Genomic DNA, 23,691 nt, shown 5'->3' with positions numbered 1-23,691 from the left:
GAACAAGTTTTACTGTATCAGAACGAACTTCTTAATGATCTAAAGTTTGAAGGTGATTGCACCACCGTTTTGTTTCAAACTGAAAAGGCGAATAGAATACATTTTATAGTGGTTTCATCAAAAATAAATTTAATTGGAAAACAAAAATTCAAGTATTGTTTTTCATAAATTTCGTTTCGCAATTTCATGAATACCATGGTTTCATTTCGCGCGTAGTGGTACATATTGTCCCCAAGCGAAATTCTACATCAAATAAGATGGAGATTGGTTCTTTTCTGTAGTAAAAGCTTTGAATAGATAACACGATATTGGATCCGGTTGAATTATTGGTTTAATCAGGCGATTCATTCAACGTGGTGTTTCTAGTCGTATTTTAAATATCTAGTTGAATCATATTGTATAGAATCTCCTATAATAATTAACCTACTTTTGGCGGTCGTCGAATCCTCGGATATCAGAGACTCTAATCAAGTAGGGAAGATAAGGATAAACTGCTATGAAAATATTTTGTGTTACCGTGTAACCGCACACGTACTGTATATAATATATAATAGCGGATGTATTTTTATGAAGTATCACCAAAAATAATATGCTAAACCCAAAACTTTATACAAGGTTTTGGACTGAGGTTATTGCTCCTGAATACTAATTTCTCAATGTCCATATGTAGGTATCTATTATTATTTGGCTATTGATTACGTCTGAGCACATTGACTATTAATTACGCGTTTAACCTAAAATAAAATTCGACATCTCCGTTGTATTTCTCTCTTTCAAAATAAATAACATCTACGTGGCCTACATTTTGTGTTTGTTGGTCATCCGTATGATACAGCTTTTACAGAAGTACTCTTACTTGGAATTGCGCCATTTCATCTAAGTTTCCGGAACGAGTTTCGGCAATATCCAAGGAACTTAGTCACCGTTACATTTTGGGACTTGACGTCGACAGATATTCTTCGCTTTGTTAACCCCAAAAGATAAAAAAATATATAATCAGAACAGAATTTAATTCAATTTCTAACCGTATTTTAAATTTTAAATGGAATGAATTTGGTAGTTAGTAAAATAAAATTAACGTTGATGAACATAAAGTGAATTTTCGGTAATAAAACAACGCGTTTTAACCAAATTAGTAAATTGCACGAAAATCTATTGTTATCGTTGATAATAGCCGGTGATATTTTCATGTTCATTTGAATAATCAACTAATTATTATGTTAATTACTCTAATTTCATGTCAGAAGCATTGCTCGTGCATACATATGTATGTGGCAATGAATATAAATTGCTTGGATTCATGAAAATTTAGAAATTAGTTTTTTCTTATTGTACAATTTTTTATATAGTATAGTGCTTTGACCTTGGAATTCGGACAACCGGATTCAAAGTCAATGTCGTAAGGATGTAGAAGGCAGTAAGATCCTACGGGATAGTCCTGGTTAAAATCATATAACAATGCTCAGAAATTAATGTGTTTCCGGAGTGAGTCTCCCAATAGAATCTCGTGGGAGACAGTTATGAGTGTCCATAAAAAAGAAACATCTCAACCACAGACTATAAAGATGGAGCATAAGCGAAATAAAATAATCTGCAGTGGTCATCATATGGAAAGTTAGAACACTGAGTCGGAGTGATAATAACGCAAAAAATAATTGGTTGTGTGACTAATTATATCCCAATATCTAGCAGAGCCAGTCTATTCTAAATACAGGTTAATCCAGTAAATATATTGTACAAATATACGCTCCCATGACAGATAGGAATGATGTTGAAGTTTAGAGACTCTACCAAAACATCAAAGATATAATATAACGATTCCCCAAACATGAAATAAATATCATAATAGGCGACTTTAATGTCACACTAGGAGTGGGATTGAAAACCTAATTGAACCGTTTGATGTAAGACAAAGAAATGAGAGAGGCGACCGTAATGGATAACGAGCTATAAGTCTCAAACACATTCTATAAAGATAAACTACTACCAAGGAGTTACCACGAAAATCGCCAGCGGATAAACCCGGAAATATCGTCAGAAACTAAATCGATTACATATTAATCAATAGAAGATATGGAAACTCTTTCACATCAGTTAGAACTTATCCGAGAGCAGATATTGAATCAGACCACCAGCCTTGGTAGGAGTCATGAAGGTGAGATTGAAAAAATTCAAAAAGAAGTTGGAATTAAGTATGATATGACTACTCTTAAACACCCCCTAGTAAAGCAAAAGGTAGATGATTTCATCAATAAAAAGATCAATGCAGATAAAAGAAGAGAACGCCATACAAGTGGAAATCAATAAATTTGTGAAGATAGTAGAAGCAGCAAACAAGGAGTTCTTACAACCAGGTAAAAACTAAATAAATAGGAATACAAAATGATACAGACACAGTTTAGGAGAAAGAGAAGGATCAAAAAAACCAAAGAATAAGAAGCGGCAGAGAGACGTGCAAAAATAGAAATGCTAAATACAAACCAAAAGCGTCAGCTAAAAAAGTTAAAGCTGTTAACTTTAACTTTTCCATAAAATTGAAAAAGATAACGGAACGTTTAGAAAACGACAACGGATGATAATCATGGACTCAATAGGGAAATTAATTATAAACAAACAAGATATTAAAAGCAAGTGGAAATTATATCTGGAGTTGACTTTCCATGATTAAAGTCAATTACCTAGCCTCAGAAGTAATAACGGGCCCCAACATACTGAAACATGGGTAGAGATAGCAATAAAAGCAATGTAATACAGAAAAACAGTAGAACCAGATAATTTCAAGGCTGCATTTTTAAAACTATTAGAAAGAAGAAATAACCTGAATCATAGACATTTTTAACAAAGTCTATAACTCGGGAAAAGTGGCTACAATCAGAAGTTATAGAGTTGCCCAAAAAGCCAGGAACAAAAATGTGCGAAGAATATCGGACTATCAGTTTAATAAGAAATGTGCTGAATATGTTTCTTAAAATAATTCACAGAGGAATATACAATAGATATAAAATAGATATCAAGCAGTCAATTCGGGTTCATAAACGCAGTCGGCACAAGAGAAGCACTTTTTGGTGGTCAAGTCCTAATCCGAAGATATAGAGACGTAAACTGTGACGTATATGCGTATCAAATAGATTACGCAAAAGCGTTCGATCGAGTTCAGCATCAAACATGATCAATATTTTAAAAAATGCCAACTTTGATGACAAAGACGTCAAAATAATTTCAAACTTCTACTGGAACCAGACTGCGTGTACGAACTTGATAAAGAACAAACAGAGAAAGTGAAATATTGCTTGGAATTAAACAAGGTTGTATTCTCCAGCCATTGATATTATATGAAATAAAAGTGAATGATTCTGTCAAAATAAAAGCACTAACAGTAAAATAAAATAACAGTTATTCTTAGGAAGTTTCAAAATAAGTCTTTACCTTTTGGTTAACCTGTTAAATTAGTAAAATGGATAAAAATGAAATGGAAATTAAATTTCATAGTTGTATTGAAAAAGTCCACAAAAGAGTACTTGCTTTTGAATGACTTTATAAAACATCGTAATTTAGTAGATGAAGTAAAAATTGCAAAAACCTCATCTCGGAAGGTAAAGCGTTATTTTTGGTTGCTAAAACATTACGACATTGTTGCGGTTAAAAATGTAGAAAAGCTGTTTTAACAATTACAAATTATTTGATGTGTTATACTAAGTTCACGAATCAATAGGCCATGGTGGACGCGACGGAATGAAGAAGGAAATTCAACAAAGGTACAAAAATATTACAGCTCAAGAAACACAAATATTTTTAAATTAATGTGAATGATTTTTGAAAAAGAGAAACAACGAAAAGAGAGGGTTAGTGTTCCACAATCTGATGGAAAATTTAAATTTATATTAGTCTATCAAGATCATCTGACTAAATTTATGATACTTAGTGCTCTTAAAAGTAAATAGGGATTGGAAGTAGCATTGGATTCTTATTATTTGGTGTCCCGTCCATACTGCAGCCGGACAACGGACGAGAATTTGTAAATAAAATAATAGAAGATTTAAAAAAAACTATGGCCTGAGTTTTTTGATCACTCAAAAAAGTATCACATGCTATCGCTTCCATTAAAAAAATTATACCGTAAATTTCCTTTGTTATCACTTTTACTAACATCTGTTGGCAAATGCATACACTGCCTAGTTTATGTACACATTCACTAGTAAATGTATACATTGACTGGCTAATGTGAACATTCACTGAAATGCACGCTTTACCTGTAACATATACATCGTATAGACAACTCGGGGAATACCACGAGTTTATCTACGAACATGGAATAAAGCAACTTGAGGAATAACCCGAGTTGGATTCCGAAGTCCGTTATATCGAGATTTTACTGTACTCAGAAAGAATCTTTAAGGCGTCACTTGACGGATTAAATGACGGTATCCTCTTGAACGCAGTCAGAATGTATAATATCAGATATGCAGATGATACTATGGTGATGGCAGATATCATCGAGAGATTGCACAAGTTATGCGCAGTAATATGGCGTATAAGAAAAGTGAGGGTAGTTTTCAATAAAATGAGCAAAATTTTCAAAAGTCACAACAAGTGTCGAAACAAAAGTAATACATCTAAATGCTATATTTTTACCACACTGTTATTCGGCATGGATTCCTGGACTTTGACAGAAGCCACAATTAAAGAACTAGAAGCCTTTGAGGTTTTGCTATACATATAGACGAATGCTCAAAATACCATGGACAACTCACATGACAAACAGGGAAATGCTACAAACAATGAATAAGGAATCAGAAATCATGTATACCATCAAATGCAGAAAACTTGAGTACCCTGGGCATGTCTGAAAAAAGAATCTCATCACTGCGAAAACTTATTAACTTTGAAACTTCAAAAAACTTAAAAAAAAAATTTTCTAAATAAATACATATTCGTAATGCAGACTTTAAATATTTTATATTGCAATATGTTTCCATTAGATTTAAAGTTACCGCAAAGTTAATGTTCTTTAAACTCTTTAATATTTAATCTTAATTTCCTATTCGGTCGCCGCGCCGGTGGTTCTCCCTTCTACCGAGTGCTATATCTTCCGTAAAACATTTAGAACGTTGGGTAGTTTTGTGTTCCACGCTTGTGTGACCATTTCATATTAAATTTTCAAGTGATTAGATAGGGGTATGTAGCAATAAAGGTTTGTTTGAAATTACAATAGTAAATTAAATTAGAAATTATTGTACGCCAAAAGTAAAGTGGTCTATGTAAGGAGCACAAATTTCCACTGATATATATCTAGATAAATTGTGGAAAAGAATATTAGTATTATTTCTTAAAACATTCATGAGAAAGTATTCACGTACAAACCATATTAAAACTTTTTTTTGTTAAAATCAATTGTTTTGTTAAATACCAATTGGTTTTTCAATTTGCATCTGTAACTTCTGTAGACGTGGACATTTTTCAATTTTGCAAGCGACTTCGTTTACAATTTGAATTCGATTTGTATGACAAGTTCAGGATGCATTAGCAATGAAACGTTTCCTTCATCAAGTTATGACTTACCGGTTGAATTTTACATAACTTTCTAGGATTTGATGACATTTCTGCATTATTAGTTTCTCAATATTGTCTTTAGCAACAATGAAAAAGTATTTTTAGGATAAAATTTAGGAGTAAAAGTATTTCGATTCGCCATAAAACACCAAGTAACCAGCAACATATGTGGATTCTTGCGATACGATGGAATTTTGAACTTGAACTTTCTGAATACTTTGATAGTTTTATTAAGAATGACATCAGGGGACGAGAACTTTTGACTTTGGCTCGAAGAGATTAAAAGGAAATTGGGGTAACTAAAGTTGGCCACGTCAAAAGAATTCTCCAAGCGTAAATGAATGCATAAACAATGAAGTGTCACGCGAACACAGATGTGAAATAATGATTTGGAAAATCAAACAAAGGAGTGTAAGAGAGAAAATTACTCTAAAACTATAGAGAAACATGACACCGCAATAATCCTAAAAGATGCTCGAAATATTGCGAAGAATTAAAAATTAGAAATAAAGGAACAAAATTGGTTTCGTAACATATAGTGTAAAAATTATACAGATAAATGTGAACCAGCAACGAGAAGTGATGGTCTAAAATAGCAACTAGAAAAAAAGGATTATCGTACAAAATATGATTTTACTGAAAGGAGATTACTAGATCGTTGTAGACTTATGGGAATGGGCGTTAGAAGTAATGCAGATAGCAGTCTGTACATAATCTTCGGAACAACGCTCAAAATTCAGAGATTGGATTTTTAATACTTATTTACCAGTCCCAAGATCGAAGAGTTTGTTATTTTTAGATCATCCACAATCTTTACAAATATTTATTATTTCAGAGGAAGACAAAGATGTTGAGATACTTACTATTTTAAAGAAAGCAGCAGATATTATACAACCTCTAGATGTGTACAGTTTTCGAACATGGAAAGGTTTTATTAGGTGATTTTATGATTTGAGTTTTATTAAAAACCATAATTAATAAAAATGGTTAACTTCTCATTCTTCTTTCTCTCTTTCTAAACCATTGGGTCTGTTCTTCCTGATAATGTGCCTCTCCATCTCTTCGATAGAGATGATAGTCTCCTGGTGGTCTGATTCTAGGCGCGTTATTTGTAAGCACAATTTTCGACAGTCTATTATCTGGTATTCTACGGACGTAGTAGTGCCAAAATTTCTTACGCTATCTTCCCCATTACGATATTGTCCTCAGAGACTTCATTTCTGCTACTCTTAACATGCTCTAAGTCTTGTTCGTGTCTCAGCATATTTCGTAACAAAGTTATCGCTTCCTCGATTATTTCATCCATTAATAAGTTGAACAAAAATGGGCTAAGACTATCGTCTTGTCAGATACCAACTGGTGTGGGGATATTTCCGGTCTTACTTTAGTCGTGTTGTTGGTCTTAAATTTGTGTGGTATGTTTATGATGTCAATGGTGCACATCTTTGTGTCAGCAGGTTCGTTAAATCGACTAAGCATAATGCAGGTATGTTGAACTTAATGGTTATTAATATGGTAATTAATTGATATGTAAGAAACAACGTAATCGAAATACAATCAAAATACATCCAATCAACTGTCATCATAGAAATACACAAATTCCACATACATAGAACACCAACCTAACAAATTTTGCCTTTCCAAATCATGATTGGTCACATCCATTGCCCAAAATATGACATCAAACACTATTTTGACGACTTAAACTACCATCAATTTATATTTTCTACGTTCGCAACCAATTTTCATCTTAACAAAACAACATTTTTTTTATCCTGTTAGGTTTTTGTTTCTCTGATAGAGTTGTTTGCCAATTTACATATTTTACTATCGATCCCTGGAAATTCCCATTGCAACGCAATCACAATATAAACAATTAACACTCTGCTGTATCGGCCTTCAATTACCGATTTTTTTATGCCTCTGTGTTTTACTACAATTACAGAACAAATATCTCCTTTCAAACATCATTTCGGATTTATATTTTTGAACCAGAAATTGCGAACACACTTGTCCAAATTATGCGCATTGCAGTCAAAACTAAATTCTGGACAATTATAAACACAACTAGAGTTTTTGAATCTCAAGTTTGTTATTCTAGTTTCAGATCATCCATTTGATTAACATCCATTTGAACTATCATTAATCGTTAACTTTGGTCAAACATTTATCATTTAATTTGATTTAAGTCGTCCATTCAAGTTAACGATATATTGTAGATTTCAAACAAGAATAGTTCCTATAATATTTCTTTTATACTAAAATAATGATTTATGGCATTACGTAAGCTTGTAGTTCTGTGCTTGACGTTATGTTAACAACAGACTTCGTTGCTCACCTAATACAATAAATTTGTATTTTTCAATTCTTTAATAATAAAACTTTTTTAAATTTATCAAATTTGTTTCATAATAGATAGCTAATAAAAAAAATTAGCAAGAGTAGGTATTTGAAAAAAAATCGTTCCTTTGACTTAGGCACAAATTTAACTGTTATCAGAGAAAAGACTCGACGAACTTTCAACAGCAACAGATTTCTCTATCTTATTTCTGGCGTAACACCAACCTATCGCATCTTAATTAATTGATGTACGGAAACGAACAGAAGAAGCGAGTAGTATTTATTTTCGTCCCTGTAAACAAACAACTCTCCCTCCAGAACAAGTTACAACGAGTTTAATTACATTCGCTTCAAGGGAACAAATTGTTTTATTTAACCTTGAAAATCTAACATTTAATGATTCTTAAGAAAAAATGTTGTGGAAAACAACTTGTTATTTCAAATTATTTTCAACAAAAGTATTTTTTCTCAAAGGGTTTGCAGATTTAGTAATTTCGTTCTATGTGTTATTATGGTAATGAGCGACTCGAAACTTTCCACATTTAAGAGAAGCTTATGTTAAAAACTTGCACAAAGTTTCCAAAAAGTAAACAAACTTTCTTTACAAATCCCCTAGATTTCGTGCCATACCCCATAATAATAAACGTAGTAATAAAACTCCCCATTTTAGAAAATAATTAAATCTCCTCGTTTTAAATGTCTTTCATGTACGTAACAATTCGTAATCATGTATAGAGATATAATTTGTGCGAACATTAAACTGGAAGCAGTGTGGGCTAGTAAAATAGGTAAGGGTCATTACCTCGGTTATCTGGAACGCTATAAACTAAACGCCGCGTGACCTTTGATGAAACCAAAGCTTTGACATTTGGTGGAAACATAAATTTTATCTGCAGAAAATTTCCGCGGAGATAGTCTTTCGCTTTGCAATAAACCATAACGCGCATCGTAAAACGGTTTTTACGGGAAGGTTTTTAAAAGATTGACGTTCAAAATTTATCCGTTGCTGAAAAGGATTTTATGTAATCGTAACCTATTCTTCGAAGCCGGAACGAATTTCTTTTCTTAAAGTATCCACTTATTGGTTTTTCAATACATTAGAGTTTATTGTTGCTGAAAGCTTTTTTTTATAATTTTAGGAGCTCAAATGAGGAACGATGTCACTCCAGTTTCCACGTCTCCACCAACAATGCCACCAGCACACGTTACAGGTTGTATAACATTCTAGTTCGGATTGAAACAATAACTCAAATAGAATTTCAAAATCGATTTCAAACTATACGTTCAATCTCAAATAGTAAACATGAGTAGCTTTTTATTGTTGGTTTGAGAGTTTAGGATTTGAGAATCTATGTTTTGAACTTTTGATGTTTCGATGCGTAAAATTGTTTCTTTCAAGTTTCACTTAAGATAAGAACAAAAACGTTATTTTAATTGGTTTCGGAGTTGAACACAAATTTTAATTAACTACTCACTAATTGAATTCTAAACTTTAATAAGTTATATTTTTTTACAGCCGATCAAGTATCGGAGTTTTTGCGTTTGCATCCAGATTTTTTGGAACGTTATGTGACGGAGGAAGTGGAATTGGAACAATTGGAACGATGGATAATAAGGAGATCACAAAGATTGAAAAAAAAAACCGGGTCGTGCTCGAAAAACAACCGAAAAACAAGCTTATCGAGATGGAAGTTTTGCGTTCACGCAGATAAACGACAAATGCTCCAAGATCTAACTCACAGTTTACAATTGAACCCGCAAAAAGATCATGTGTTATGGGAACTTGCAAATTGCATTTCCTCGGCGGTTGGTGTCGACGGTTTTAGGTAAGTAAACAAACAAGGAAGTTTTCCTCGGCGGATCATTTTAGTTTAATAATATCAAAAGGCGCCAGATCACTGCACCATGTATAGGTTGCATGAACCTTCCGCTACAAAAGAATGCGAAATGAAGTTCTCTTTGGAGGTCCTATCTAAATACGCGATTTCAAATGCATTTATGGTAAAATATACGAACTGATACCGCTGGGTGTAGAGTTGCTGAATTGGGTTTGCATATAGTTTACGTAACTATCTAAACTGGTTCTTTACCATATTGACAAATAAATCAAGTAATAATCAGATAAAATTACGATAAATCCAAATTAAAATCAATTAAAGTGTAAGTTTGTCTTCCTAATTTTCATACAACAGGTGTATTCGTGCGAATTCACCCTGTTTCATTAAGATGTGCACCAGACCATATCTAATTCGACACGTAAATGTTGATTACAAAATTTTGAGTAGTATTTTTCTCACTGAAAATATATTAGTAATTTAATTTTTGTTCAAGCACGCTTAACCACTCTATCAATTAACGGGTCATCAAATGGAATTGCTTATTCAGCTCTTCCGTAGAGTTTTCTCCCACTAATTTCCGTTTTAAATGTAAAGCAAACTTAAATTATTAATATCACGAAATGTTCGAAACTTCAAAGTTTTGAAACAAAATAGACTAAATGAAACTTATTGACGTCTTTGATTGTTCTCTGTTGAAGTGTAAACTGAAACGTTTCTATTCTTTTGAAGTTTGAAGTGTAACGAATCGACGCGACAGCTTTAAAACTCCCAACCAACTACCGTTTATTTGAAATCTATGCTTTAAAGTTCTTTTCAATTTTTTAAACTTATTTCAGATTACATATCCCAGATAAAAATAATGGAGACCAACTTTGCTTATACTTAGGACCTGAAGATAAAACCGAGCATGACGAGATCAAAATTCACAAAGTTAAAAATGGGGTTACCGTTCCTTCGTATGTCGCAAGAACTTTAGAACCCATCCATTTGTCTAGCGATAGTCTTGATCCTAGATTTCCGGGAGCAATATCCGAAGAGGTAAGCGTACCATTGAACTTTCTCTTATCGTTTTAATGATAGGGAATGAAAATACTCGATTCCTTCAAGATTCTTTTCATAGTGTGTGGAAATGACGTGTGATCGATTGCGGGAAATTGCTTTCCACTCCAATGAAAAGAGCTAATCAAATTAACACAGCACTTCTTAAGCTCTTTTCTATCATGACATTTTTTATTATTAAAAATATTAAAATACGTATATAAAATAAAGGTATAAAAATCAACATATGAAACGTTAATAATTTATTTTGCTTTTTAATAAAATATGCAATTTTATAACGTGTTTAGTATCCACATATTAATGATTAAAAAGGCATAAAAAAAATTGACCTAGTTTCTTTATCAAATAATAGACACTGTATTATTTGTATAGAATTTATGTTATGGCAAGTAATGTGAAGAATGAGCTTTCGAAAAGAATTGAATTGCATTATTTTGCAATGCAGCTTGACGAGTCGACCATGTAGCAAACGCCGCAATATTGCTTGTGCATGTTAGATACACTTTTGAGAATTCCATTTAGGAAGATATACTCTTTGCAAAACCCTTAAAAACTTATACAATTGGAGAAGCAATATTTGAAATGGTTTGAAAAAAATGGAATAAACTGGTCTTATTGTGTGTATGTGTGCACAGATGGTGCAAAATCAATGACAGGAAATTTTTCTGGTTTTGTGGCACGGGTAAAAAAGATCAACGAAACAATTGAATGGACACATTGCTGTATACATAGACAAGCATTAGCATGTAAGCGTATTCCTACTGAACAACAATCTACTACTTTAAGTGATTCCTGTCTATTTCATGCGCTTTGTGAAGACTTTGGAATCCATCACGTTTCTTTATTACTTCACGCGGAAGTTAGATGGCTTTCCCGTGGCAAAGTTTTGACACGCCTGTTTGAGTTAAAATCTGAAGTTCAAGCATTTCTTATTGACCATCCATTTCATTTATCTTCTTGTCTATCTGACATTCTTTGGCTGCAAAAGCTTGCATATTTAGCTGATATATTTTGTAAATTAAATCTTCGGTGTGCATGATACAATTGAATCCATGCTAAAAAAAGTTTAACTTTTGGATCCAATAGCTGTAGATGAATGAGTACGAATATTTTAGTTCTCTCAGCAGCTTTTTATTCGAAAATTCAGAATAATTGGATATGTAGTCCTTTCCAAAAAGATCTAAATTTGGAGATCTCTCTAACTTTACTGCAAAAAAAAACTTATTGAGTTATCCGATATAGCTCCTTAAAAGGGATTTTTAAAGACGACTCTTTAATAGACTTTTGGCTCAGTATTCGAAATGAATACGCTATTTTGTCAGAAAAAGCTACCAAAGTTTTATTACCTTTTTGCACAACATATCTATGTGAGAAAGGATTTTCCAGATATAGTTACTTGAAAGATATTTATCTTTCAACAGAAATAGATTAAATGCAGAACCTGATTTAAGACTGAAACTGTCAGACATTGAACCTAACGTTAAATTTCTGTGTTCTAGCAAACAGGCGCAAGTATCTCATTAAGCGTGTTGTGTCAATTTTGTGTTTTGATTTTCTTATATCTATTATTTTAGTCTTTATTAATGTAAAGTTTGTGTTTAGATTTTTTTCGATTATGTTTTTATTTCTTGTTATGAATTAAGAGTGTTGTATCAATTGTCTTGCATAATTTTATTTTTTCTTACTTGTAAGTAACAACTACACAAGGGGTTCGTCATTTTTTTCTGAGTTATAAGGGGTTTGCAAGATGAAAAAGGTTGGAAAACACTGTGGTAGAGCATAAGGCAGCAGTAAAGGCTCCATCTAGTGTTGGCAGCAAGGCGTTTCACTTCTCTCCTCGTTTTCCCGGCTTCTATTGCTTGCGTCTTTCTTGGGTGTCCTACTCTCCGTGCTCCTGGGGGGTTCCAGTCAAGCGGTGACATCTCCTGCTCTATGAAGCTTCCTTAGGGTGTGGCCAATCCAACGCCATTTCCTCTCTTTGGTCACTAATAGATCGTTGGTTTATTCTCCATCATAAGTCTTCTATGGATATCACCTCGGCCACCTCACATTCATAATACGTCGCAGGTATTGCATGTACACTTGTTTCACTTCTCTGTTCCACATCCATTCAGGAAGACTGACTTTCCGTTGCTGTTGAACAAGCGAAGTTTTGTTTTTATTAAAATATTCTTGTTCTATGCATCCGGGTTTTCACATCCTCCTCTATCCCTTAATCTTTCCCAATAATGCTAATAAGGTACAAGCATGTTTCAACTCGTTCTAAGGCTCTTCCATTTACTGTTAGCTTAGCTCCGACTACAGAATTGATCCTCATCTCCTTCGTTTTTTGACATTGACTTTTAGTCCTGCTACTTCTGCTTCATCGGTTTTCTCAGCCTTACCTCCATGTCACAATATCTTAGTGATAGTAGGCAAATGTCGTCTGTAAACTCAAAACTCTTCTCATGTCTATCTTGCAATTCCCCAATGAATACCATTTCTCCTATTCAATATCATCACGAACAGCACGGGGACAATATGTTGAATAGGATCGATAGGTTTTCCATTATGCACCAATTGACACTCATACCCCTCATACACCTCATTGATAACACTAATGATCTTTAAAGAGACCCCATATTCTTCCAGAGTATGCCACATGGTTCCTCTACTTAATGAGTCACAGGATTTCTCAAAGACGATCAACGTCAAGTAGAGTGTAATCTGCCATTTTGAGCTCTGCTCAATAATATGAGGAGAGTATTGATAAGATCAACGCAACTTCGGTGTATAATATATCTTACAAATAGACTCGTGAAGAACTTAACTTAAAAAATAACTTCTGCGCGTAAAAATAAATATTCTTCTGCAAATCTATGGTGTAGTAGTTACGATATATGTTACATTGCAAATTGCTTTCTCTAATAAGAGTAACCAAAATAATAAAAATGAACGTGCAAAGAAGCAAAGAAAATCTATGCAGAGTGGCATCTGTCATTCACCGATCATCGAGTGACATATAAATATTTTTGTTCTTATCTTGAATTAAGTAACTGTAAATTAGTAAATTATTAAGTAACTTAATAATGTACTTGAAATCGCCATATTAAGAACAAGGAAGTTACCGAAGCTAAAGTAACAAAATAAAAGAAAAGGGTTAACGAACTGAAAGAAAAATATTCTGAACTATAAGGGGATCTAAATTGCAGATATTATATAGATTACATATATATAGACTATAGACTGTTGATAAAGTTGAATCTATTGAAACTACTGGAGATAAAGTGCTGCTTTCGAAAAAAGTGAAATAGGATGGATTAATAAGAAGTCATACTGCAAAACCACTTAGGTCTGCAAATTCATTATCACCTCCTTAACTGAAACCCGCTACCACGTCAGTGTGCCTCACTTTTTACAAAAAGAAGTTAGGCATAAATAGAGAAAATAAAGTTAATTTCAAAATGTAAAGCAATGGAAACTCAATACACTTTGTTTTTGGAACATCATCAAGTTTACCATCAAAAAGTTGAGATTAAAATTTAAAAATGAAGCGGCGGGTCGGTGATAATAACCTAATACGTACAAATCTTAAAATAAGAAAGAAACCGTCAAAACCTCAAAGAGAAAATGAAGAAAAATGAAATGTTGAAATGATACACAATTTACCGCAGAGATTGTGGACTCAAATTTAAATCTAGAATAAATAAATTTGGGCTGTCTTGTATGTTAATGTCAAAAATTTATAGTTTCCACATCTTAAACACAGTCATTTCTTACTGAGTTTGTTCTACGTCTTTTAACATTTACTTTCACTTTGGAGAGACGAACGCATTATTATTAAATTACGGTGCTTGGTTTGATTCATTAGTCAATTTAATTAAAACATTGTTGTGGTAATGGATTTCTCGGAAGTATTGGAACAACAATCTACGGATATTAATTTAATATCTGTTTAAATTCTCGAACAATTTTCCTAAAACTATGAATAACAATGAAATTTGTCTTCCTGGAAATAATGGAGAAGCAAGTTTCTATAAAGCCACCGAAGTTCATTAGAGATAGAAATGCTCCTATAACATTGAACCTCGTAAGGGTAAGGACAACTATGATATATTATATATTTTAATTTGTTTTCAATGGAAGAATGGAAATCTTGATAAGAACATGCAAAGAAAGTTGAAGAGTTTCATAGGAAGCTTTAAACTCCGAACTTTTAAATCTGTGCTTTTTGTTTGATAACAAAGAACAAGAAATTCTCAATTTTTTTCTTTATAAACTATATACGAATTCTACTCAAATCATGCAAAAACTTAATAAAATGGAGCCATTTTTGGAATTACACATTTAAAATAACAATCTGTAAATTCATAATCTAATATATCAGAGTGAAATTCAAAAACACAAGATACAAGAGCATAAAACTCAACACTATAACCTTCCCCGATCTTTAAATACTCTTAAAATACACAATCGCTCGTAAGCTCATAATCTATACCAATCTCTCTAAAAAGACTACAGCTTGGACCTTCACTGCTTTTCCGCCAGAAGTAATACCCACTAATAATTACTCTTTCATTAATATATTATTCATTAAATGACATAATATATCGTAATATAATAATATAATATAATATATAACATAATATAATATATACACATAATATAATAACTTTCTTATTATTTAATACATTTAGACGCAATCCGAATCATTTATATATCTTTAAATACATTTAAGATACTTTTAAATAAGACTGACGTAGAAGCATCTGGAGGAGAAGAGATTAATTAAGAAACATATTAGATAATAGATGAATCTGTACAGTGTGGCAATCAAATCTGATAAAGTTCAATAGGTTTCAAAAAAATAACAAAAGAATGTCTTATGAAATTGGCGTTTAGGCTGGACTTCTTCTTATATGACCATAAAAAATTTGATGATAACTCTAGAGCAGTGCAATAGTCACCAAAGACACCATTAAAGCAATTGAAGAACAATAATTTAAACGTCTTTGCATTTATATCAATGAAGTGTTTGATAATCCAACCTTAGAAGGAATTTTTGAGAAATTCTTTTTGTCAACAAATTTCAAAACAATAAATTAGCTTTTTGTACTCTTTATAGTTTCTTGTTGTTTATTTCATAAATACATTATTTCACCAGAAACAATCATTTAAAATGTTCGACTGCTTGTGGTCTGATGTTTGAAGTTGATGTCAAATGGAAGAATTTACAAACAAATTTTTACGTTTGTCTAAAAAATATTGAGACACTGTCGAAAGTGATTTATACAAAAAAAGTATTGACCATTTGATATCGATTATGAAGAAGTTTTGGTAATCGTAAAAAAAGACAAAATTTAAGAACCCGAATTTAGACTGACGAACTTAAGAAAAACTGACAAACTTGATTACTCGTGATATACTAATATAATAATGGATAATGTGATATAATAATAAAAACTTAGAAGGAAGGTTTGTGTTACGCCAGTTGAATCGAAACGAATCGACTTCCACCACTCTCAATTTTATTACGCTACCATGGAAAAGACCACATAAAACGAACCATATTGTCTCCCATCGCGATAATGCGAGTTCGTACGTTGAGCGTCGTGAGGTCGAATTTATCGCTCGAAAAGCGCAGTGTGGGGCACAAATTTAACGATTTTATAATTGTGTTGTAAAATTATAATATATTAAACATAAAAATAAATTGAGACAAATATGATAGCATGATGCATAGTTTTGCAAAGTAATCAATTTCCTTTAAACATTTAATAGTATCTGTAACGCTAACCAAAAAGTTCAACTTTAGGTAATAAACTTGGGACGATAACTTAACTTTATAAGTAATGTTTTTATCGCATGTAAGGTTGGAAAAATAATCTTAATAACTTTAAGTTGATCTTTTGTATACCTGTTTGTGTTACAATTAACCGAGACCGAATATAAACCTTAAAAAAAGTCCTATACATAAAATTAATTTAATTAAGCACGCTTTATTATTACTGAATAATCAATAGTAGATGATAATACCTTCCAACAATAAACCCTCCAATGCATATAATACCAATCATCTGAACATCATGGATTTACCACATAATGAATAGAATACAGAATAGAGAGTTAAGCTTAAAGCTTTAAGTGATTGCTTCGATGAGATCTTGGCATTCACCGTCGATCGTGAGACAACATTGGAAATGGGTCATCTGAAATGTAAATAACCATCAGAATGAATGCGCTCGTTTTCACCCCGTTAAACTCCCCCGAGCTTTCATTACGGCGGCGCTTACATAATTGCAAATATACGTCGGTGAATGTAAATTTAATAGACCGTGAAATTATGCGGAAAATACAAGTGAAAACTCACAACAGATGCTAGTGGAATAATTATAGGGATAAAATGAAAAGCAGATTTTACCCTAGTCTAAAAAACAATTCCTGAAAGCTTTTTGATAATAGAGGATAGTCTTTGATAATAAGTTTTAATGCATATAAAATATTAATTAAACAAAGTTTTATTACTTCGGTGAGTTTAAAAGAGCTAAAATTGTAATATCTTAAATAATTATAGATGTGAGGTCTGTATATAAAATGTTAATTGAAAAGCATTCAACATAACACAATAATAATAAATTTAATGGTTAGTTAATTCCTAATATAGAATCCACGAGTGATTTCTTTACTATTTTTAGAGGCCATATGGTTATCAAACGAAACAAAGCAAACATTCATAAACCAAAATGAATTGTACATCAATCATAATGTAACTAAGAGGTGTACGTAGTAGACGAGTTTTAAATTTAAAGTATATTCTCAGAAAATTAAAATTTAGTGCATAGATTGTAGTGACACGAACATGATCTATGGAATTCATTAATTTTTAATAAAAGGTGATATAAATAGAAAATTATTTCTGTTATTTCAGGTAAAATAAAATGTACTAATAATATATGTATGATGTCTATATTTGTGGTTATACCAAATGAATGCAATGAATGAAATTAAGAATATTAAAAATTCATAAACGTCAAGGCCTAAAATAATATAATTTTATTAAAACATGTACCTTATAAAACAAATCTCAACTCAATTTTCAGAGCGAGTTTCTCTAAATCTAAAAGTGACGTGAAGCGAACTCTACGAAACCTACATTGCTAACTCTACAACTACTAAGTTGTAAGTTATGTGCAAAGACCACAAAGTTGATAGAAATGATTATTAAAACATTAAACAAGAAAAATAAAATTGAGTTTGAATAATTTCACCTAAAATGAAATTGAGGGGGTTTATTAATTATATTAACAAGAGTAACAAAGTTATAGTTTAGTTGCCGTAAACTAGCATTAATTTAATTTCAGAACGAGGCATTCCACGTCCTTTGCCAACCGATCGTCCAACCTGATGGACATCTAGCCGCAGTTCTGGAATTGTGGAGGAAATCACCAGGGGGGCCGTTTCACGAAGAGGACGAGGAGATAACTTGCAGCTATTTAGTTTGGGGCGGTATAGCATTACACTACGCCCATCTCTATTTAACTATGGACAAACAACGGAAGCTTAACGATTTTCTGCTTGCGGTGGTCAAGTATGCATCTTTGATCTTCTTTAACATGTCAATCAACTATCTTATATAACATGCTTGAATTTTTATCCCTTAAAAATAATCCAAAATAAATAAAAAAAAAAACGCCCCTGAAAGCGTTCCCTAATTATGCAGGAAATGAGATCTATTATACATAAAGCATTGTAGGTATCAGAACTTCAAAGCTAGAAAACATTTTTGTTATCAGGCTAGTTTTGTATAATTACCATAAAAGAGAAGGCCAATCTTCCGCTGCTTGTTCCTTGCCACTCATTTTTAATAAGGGTATTTAATGAAGTTCATTTATTACTTTGATCTTCTTTGAAATTAGTGCAGTGAAAGCAGAAACCATGTGATGACAACTTCTTCAGTATTGACAAACTGTTTCATTATGCCAAATTTGATATAGTGGAAGAAAATTATCTTTTCTTCTTCTTTCAAACATCGATTCTCTATCGATTGGACCACTCGTGAGAAAGCATGTATATGTTGTAAATATTCTGTATTGGCAAAGGAAAACATGCACTCCTTTCAGATCACACAAATTTTCCAGTTATATTCAAAGTATTTCAATTGTTCCAGAGGCAGTTATTTTAATTTATACTTCTTGCAAATACACTGAATGATCAACAGGATACTTTGCACAAACATTGCATTATACAATAGAACACCCCTAATAGTTAAACATAAAACCATCTACAAAGAATTGTCATTTTACTGGATTGTACGACATGGCACCTAATTCTGAAATAGATCTGATCTACAATTCGATCTTTTTATGTGCTTTGAAGAACCCAAACCTTAGAGATCTAACATCGTTGTTTCCTGAGTTATTCCAATAGGTATATGAAGACTCGGTATCTGATATAGATGAGTCATCAGTCCCTCAGATATTAAGTCTATCAGAGTTTAGTGATTTAATGCGTGATTCAGGTTGTTTAATAAATCTGCTGAAGTATTAACTTCAAAGCTTTATGTAGCTAAAATTGATTAGAGAGATCTGCGATGAGACTATTTCAGAATAGAACAGAAGGTTCTAGTATAATTCTTAAGAAGGAAAAGCATAGAAGTCCGAAAAGCATACCCTTACGTTTTCCATTTCTTCAGTCACATGGCTTTTCGTCAAAATTATGATGCCACGTGTTACCTGACAAAATACATTTGCAATATTTAGGTACATATTAGTTAACGTAGGGTTTTTGTATTATATTTTGCACCAATGGATACATGGTCTCAACATTTCTAAAAACTTTATTTTATATTCTTTTTCGTATACGCAACGGAATACCTCTTCGATATTATATGCCATATCAAATTAGATACAAACAAAGTAGAAATTCTCGATTAAAACACTAAACTAAAATCAGTTAAAAAATCTTTGCGAATGACAAAGCATGCTCTCTAATCCAACAAAACGCAGCTTCGAATAATATCGGATAGTTTTCAATAATATCGAAAATCCCAACAATATCTATACCATAATACTAAATTACGTTTTACATCATTTTGGCAAATTCCCAAATATCACGTAAACAAAACCTAAATTTAATAATTTCTCAAAATATTAGGCTATATATAACATATGCCTCAATTGACAATGAGTAATAAACATCTAGCAAAGCTTAATAATAATCCATGACCACCAGTCAACAAAGGTGGCGATCATCAACAATTTGTAACTAATAGTACAGTATAATAATGTAGAATACTGTCAAAAATGTAGTTAAAAATAAAAAACATCCGATAAAATTCAAATATATAAATACAAACAAATTTATCATCTAATTTTAGATTCATTTCGTTATAATGATTGTAAATTTGTTCAAAACAAATGAAGTCAAGTTTGTTTATTAATTTAAGAAAAAAGTGATATGCTAACTTATTGAACTTGACATACAAGATTCATTCTGTGAGCAAATTTCGCAATAAAACGAATATCAATTCGTTTTACAAAGACCTACAGCGAGACCTAGAATTTCTCTGGCGATGATTTTAATCAGGTACAAATACACTAAGAAAGTGAGCTTAGTTCAGAAGATGAAAATATAAGTAACCATAACTAGAAAAAGTAGAAGACTACATAAAAAGTGAATGAGTATAGATGGAACACGGGTGTACCTAAAAGAAGAGGAGAACGTCAAAAACGCAATTTGGTTAGATTCGGTGAAAATTACACTAACGAAAAATTTACTCGGGGCGTTATGCAATATTATTTAATGTCTCTATTACTTTTTTGAAGAAACCGGTCAACATTATCAGAATGGCCTCATCCTGATAATGTTGACCCAACTCTACTAAATTGTCTAAACCAGATTAAAAAATAAAAACTCTCATAGCTAGAGTTTCTTTGCTATTGGACCATATTGTGATGCCCTACTTCTATATAGGTGTCCCGTATCTTCCGGATCAGAGCATTATTCGGTTGAAGGATACATTATTCTGAACCGATTTTTCTAATAAAATTTTTTCGATATGTTTATAATAACCGAACGAGAACTGTTTAAAGATGTCCAATAGTGGATTCACAAATTTACGGAAAAAGTTTATTTCTCTTTCCGTGTCGAATCTATTGGTGAGTACACGTGAGAAACGTGTCATGAACGGCGCGGCGGACCACCTGCAGGTGGGGCCGATTACCTGTGTTTGATTTACGATCTGCTATTGGACGACTTTAAACAGTTCCCGTGCGGTTATTATAAACATTTTGAAAAAATTTATTAGAAAAATCGCTTCAGAATAATGTATCCTTCAACCGTATAATGCTCTGATCCGGAAGATATGGAACAGCCCGTATACCCTCACCAATCAAGATAATAACATTACGAGAAAAATCTTTATGAATTGAATTGTTCTCTTATCGAATCATTTCTCAAACAACAAAAACAACTACATACTTTGAGAAGAGTATATAATGAGAGAGGAAATAATGAATATAACAGTTTCTCCACAAATTTTAAACAATGTTCCAGTTTTGAGCAAACACGTTTGGTGCAGTTATGAATGTAAACATTATCAAGTACAGTGTGTTAATTAATTATCGTATCCGACGTCATCATTGCAAGTATGCAACCAATATCACAGTATTGGTATTGCAATGCGCGATTTGCGTAAGATGCGTATTGCACTGTAATGTTGGTTGCATACTTGCAATGATGACGTCGGGTACGATAATTAATTAACACACTGTACCTATGTGTGGAGAATATAGATCAATGAGTTACGTACAATGCGCCGATTAATAGATAACCCTAATGAGATTTTTTCACTACTCTAAGGATATGATAAGTACCAGATTTGTTAAAAGTATTAATTTTTGATCTACGTTATTTTATCTTTAGAGAAATTTCAAGCGATTGCAACCTATACAAAGAGGCGCAAAACTAGGCAACAAAAGATTAAAGATCAGGGTGTCTTATATAAACATTTTGGAGTAACAAATACATGCGAATAGAGAGTTATATAAAAATATACTAGGAACAAGATAACAGAGAAACGCGGCATACGGTATATTGGAGTATACAGGGTGATTCTCAACAATTACGCAAAAACTTGAGGATTTATTCCTCGTATAAACAAATAATGACTAATAGATGAAAAAAATTGTAGTAAAAGTTTTTTAGTTTTCTAGATATCCGATATAATCGAGACATATAGATAATTTGTTTCCTGAAAGATGGATAGGTCGAGGTGGTCCAATGGCCTGGCCACTGTGATTGCCCTGATTCAATCCTCATGATTTTTAAGTAAAGTTTTTTTAAGAAAGTTAATACTGAGCCGAGACAATCCGAAAAAATCCTGGTTTAGGCCGCGCTAGTGGGAGATCGTGGATTCGGGAAGCCCAATTGTGTATAAAAAATATGGGAAATAACTTCGAACACTTACTGTGATGTTATTTTAAAATGTTCTATGTGTTCTAAGCAAATATCAAGGATATCTATGAAACAGAAAATCTTTTACTACACATTTTTTCGCCTATTAGCAATGATTCGTCATGAGGAGTAAATCCCCAATTTATGCGTATAGTTTGAGAATCAGCCTGTATATATTAATAGAGTCAACATGTAGACATATTGGCGGAAAACCGAACAACCAAAATATGCAAACGCAATCAATCTGCGGGGAAATGGGCATCAGGAAAACTACCAAAGAGATGAGAGCAATCGTGGCAATCATCATCCGTTGAGGAACAGGAGAAATTCTAAATGAAGCAGAAAAAGATGAAGACTATTTGGCATCCTTCACAGATAAATTAAAAGTTCCACTAAAAGTTATACTCGAACGTCGGCGTTGTAATTTTTATAAAATTACGCATAATAAATAATAAATGAAATTAATTGTTACAGTCGGTAGTACATAGGATCGTTAATAAGATTTATTCCAGGAATTGCTATAGCTTAAGCTGAATATATCTAACTCGCAGATTAATTGCTTCTAAACAACACCAACAAATTTATTTCAGTGGTGTTTAGTTGAACACGTACTCCTTTCCAGTTCAAAATAAAGGTCACAGAAAATAGGACATTGTTATACATGGATTAAGGGGGTCATCCCATGTTACTGGTTAAAAAAAATCATGCATCCAAATATAGTGTAGAATATGTGAATAAATCATGGGTTGGGTTGGGACTACCACATCTCGAAATTTATCAAGCGAATTCTTTTCAAATTTGAACAACTTATTCAGTACTCGTGTAGGCACTTTGCAAACTTGGATAATTCTGATTCGTTAAGCCGTTCCTTTTTTTTCATGGTGAGGAAATCGTAAAAAAAACACCAAAATTAGAGAAAAAATGTTCAACACTATACCAAAACTTTACCTTCCAATATTTTTTAATAATTCTAGTTCAAAAACTACTTCATACTTTTCAAATTTCAATGCCGTTTAATTTTTTTACTTCTAATAAGCGGAACGCCTGCAATCGTGGTCACCGCAAAACTGTATTTTTTCACCTATGCGAAGTTAGCCCCCATTTTCTAGCCTCCAATTAGATAGGATTTTACGTGTATAGGATTTTGATTATAACAAGAGAACCATTGAACCGATTTTGATAAACAATGTCCCATTCGAAAGCTGAATGCTTAGCCAATACGAAAGTGGAAATGTCCGATTCGAAATCTCTTTCGAATTCGGCTAAAACGCCAAAATATTGCGAAGGTACACGAAAATAACACAAAAACGACCTTCTTTAAGTAGTCGTAAACTCATAAACGATATATTTGATTATCAAGATCTATACGTCATTCGATTCGTCATAGTTTCTTCTATTGAAATCATAAAAAGCCCGATCTCGATTCTTTCTCGTAAACCTTGTACAGCCCTCGGATTGACGCCGTGTTCGG

The 23,691-nt window shown here is 32.5% G+C and overlaps 1 protein-coding gene across 2 annotated transcripts in view; it reads left to right on the top strand.

The window, feature by feature from the left end:
• Positions 1 to 23,691, top strand: part of LOC111422399 (probable 3',5'-cyclic phosphodiesterase pde-5) — a 96,589-nt gene that overhangs the window by 65,307 nt on the left and 7,591 nt on the right. For both annotated transcript variants that reach the window (XM_071197524.1, XM_071197527.1), the window contains 4 exons: positions 9,030 to 9,101; positions 9,407 to 9,716; positions 10,565 to 10,766; positions 18,128 to 18,354. In XM_071197524.1, the coding sequence (XP_071053625.1) occupies positions 9,030 to 9,101; positions 9,407 to 9,716; positions 10,565 to 10,766; positions 18,128 to 18,354 (811 nt within the window). The remainder of the gene's footprint in view (positions 1 to 9,029; positions 9,102 to 9,406; positions 9,717 to 10,564; positions 10,767 to 18,127; positions 18,355 to 23,691) is intronic.

Source organism: Onthophagus taurus, chromosome 1 (assembly GCF_036711975.1).
Source record: "Onthophagus taurus isolate NC chromosome 1, IU_Otau_3.0, whole genome shotgun sequence".
NCBI lineage: Eukaryota > Metazoa > Arthropoda > Insecta > Coleoptera > Scarabaeidae > Onthophagus > Onthophagus taurus.
The sequence above is the reverse complement of the archived record's forward strand: the minus strand, read 5'-3'. Positions and strand labels throughout refer to the sequence as shown.